At 40.1% G+C, this 2,611-nt stretch overlaps 1 protein-coding gene across 1 annotated transcript in view; it reads right to left on the bottom strand.

Annotated features, from left to right (window-relative positions):
- The window catches only part of Prkdc (protein kinase, DNA-activated, catalytic subunit), a 198,462-nt gene that overhangs the window by 150,338 nt on the left and 45,513 nt on the right, over nucleotides 1–2,611 (bottom strand). The window contains exon 23 of the mRNA XM_029470470.1: nucleotides 1,515–1,605. Within this exon, the coding sequence (XP_029326330.1) occupies nucleotides 1,515–1,605 (91 nt within the window). The remainder of the gene's footprint in view (nucleotides 1–1,514; nucleotides 1,606–2,611) is intronic.

The raw sequence follows: 2,611 nt of genomic DNA, 5'->3' as shown, positions 1-2,611 counted from the left end.
TTGAACTCAGGACCTCTGGAAGAGCAGTCAGTGCTCTTAACTGCTGAGCCATCTCTCCAGCCCCTGATGACCTTTTCTTAACAAAAACATATCTCCTCTTTTAAAGGGATTAGGGAGGTTGCTTAGTGGATAAGTGTTTTCCATACATGCTTTAGAACCAAAGCTCAGATTGCAAGACAACAAGTACATACTGGGTGAACATGGCAGCCTAGATATACAGGCAGGCCCTTAGTTCAACTGAGAGATCGTGCCTCAAAGAATTAAGGTGGAGAGTCAGACTCCTGACATCCGCCTCAGGCTTCCACATGCACATGTACCTGTGCATGCACACATACAAGCAAACACCACCAAAATCTTCTTTTGAAAATACTTCCCGAGTATAGGTTCTAATTTCTGAAATAGCTAAAAGTCTCCAGTTAACACCAAACTTCAAAAGTAAAGGCAGCTGAGATTTTCTAATATAAAAACACTCTAAAAACATCCACATATTAAAATATTAAGTTTAGGCACTGGAGAGAGGGCTCAGTGGTTCAAAGCACTTGTTGGTCTTGCAGAGGTCCTTCATTTGGTTCCCAGCACCTGCGTTGTGGTTCACAACCATCTATACTGCAGATCCAGGGGATCAGATGCCCTCTTCTGACCTCCATGACACCAGGCACTAATGTGGTGCACATATAGACATTCAGGCAAAACATGTAAAATTAATAAATCTAAAAAAAACATAAAGAAAAAAACCAGAAAACCAAGAATATTTTGAAGTTTAGTGTTCTCATACAGGACTGCTGCTGGGGATGCTGTCCCACAACCTAAGGCCAGAAGGTGCTATCTGCCAAGATTAAAAGGTCTTTGATAGCCCAGCATGGTTGTACCCCCTCTAATGCAAGCACCCAAGAGCTAGAAACAGGCAGATCTTTCTAAGTTTGAAGCCTGACTAGTCTGTATAGCATGTTCCAGTCTGGGTTTCATAGTTCATTCTTTTTTTTTATTGCATGTATGTGAGTGCACTGTCACTATCTTCAGACACCCCAAAAGAGGGCATCAGATCCCATTACAGATGGTTGTGAGCCACCATGTGGTTGCTGGGAATTGAACTCAGGACCTCTTGAAGAACAGTCAATGCTCTTAAATGCTGAGCCATTTCTCCAGCCCCTCATAGTTCATTCTTGTCAGAAGAAAAGAAGACATAAAGTCTTTTGAGGCTCCAACTAGTTTTAAAAAGTACGAAGTATGACTTCAGATTCTGAATGTGACCAGACAGGGCGAAGGAAAACTGATCAGTTTTGAGGAAATCTGAAATACAGTAAATACTATGCTCTGGTAGCCCAAAGTGATGGTCAGGACAACAGAGGCAATAATATAGAACTGGGCACAGCACGTGTGAGCACAGGATGTCACTGCCCAGGTGACTCTGACATCATCAGAAGCGTGCTAGAAGAGCTGGTGAGAAGTAAACAGGCACACAGTCAACTCCAAGCACAAACATATCTACAGTGCTACCTTAGGAAGAAGCTTACCTGTTACAAGATTTTTGTTTATTTGTCCTCCCAGAGATCCAAGTATTTGTACTACTTTAATTCTTATTTCTTCTAAGGACAGTGCTTCATCCTGAAAATGTGTTCAGTTGATAAACACGATAAATGAGTTTAAAATTAAAGTGAAGAGGGAAGATTACCTACTGTTAATATCTCCTAATAGTTATGTAAATTCTACACAATAGTACTATCAGTGCTACTGAGAATCCTTACAAGATAAAACTCTTCCAGTGTCATAGATGGATATCCAGCATAAGCCAGCAGCCCCAAAGTTTTGGGGAGAACCTTTGCACTCTAAAGAAGTACCAAGAACTCACAAAGCACTTTTGGTTCTATGAGACACGCTCCTAAATGCTACATTAGTAATTCAAACTTTTAAAAGGTACCACTTAAATAATGCCAACCCAATGCCATACTAAAAACAACATACTTTTATGAAAATTAGTTTTTTTCAAACCAAAAACCCTCAGAAGAGTGGATCTGTTCATATTAATACAAAGGCTCTAGTTATATTCCAAGGAGTCACAGAGCTCATGCATGGGTGTAGGTAGAAGAGAAAGCAGCACTTTGTAGTCATCTTAGTTAACTAATTATCCTTCAAATCATATAAGGTAGAATCCGAAGCCTTATCAATGAACTTTTACATATACTTTACGATGCTAAATTCATTTATCTTACACTTTAAATGGATTTTGGTTTTTTTGTTTGTTTGTTTGTTTGTTTGTTTTACAATCATGCATTGCTCATCTGAAAATACTGGGTCAGTAGAGCAAGCAGATTTTCCAGATGTTGACACGTTTCATAGCAGATGCCTAAAATGACATTTGTTGTTATCATCACCAATCTCGTGAAAAGGAGATTCACACTCATTGTAATACTTGTGTGTTAATAGATATTTCCCTTGAAAAGGACGGCTTTCTTCATTCATTGAGGGAAAATGTTGGTCAAATTCAGACACAAATCCAAATAACCTGGGAAAGGGAACTTCAACTGGGGCGTTTCCTGGATAGTGCTGTCCTGTGGGCATGCGTGTGGGGCGTTTCCTGGATAGTGCTGTCCTGTGGGCATGCGTGTGGGGC

The sequence above is a fragment of the Mus caroli genome, chromosome 16 (assembly GCF_900094665.2).
Source record: "Mus caroli chromosome 16, CAROLI_EIJ_v1.1, whole genome shotgun sequence".
In the NCBI taxonomy this organism is placed as follows: domain Eukaryota; kingdom Metazoa; phylum Chordata; class Mammalia; order Rodentia; family Muridae; genus Mus; species Mus caroli.
Note: the sequence above shows the minus strand (reverse complement) of the source record. Positions and strands in the feature narration are given on the sequence as shown.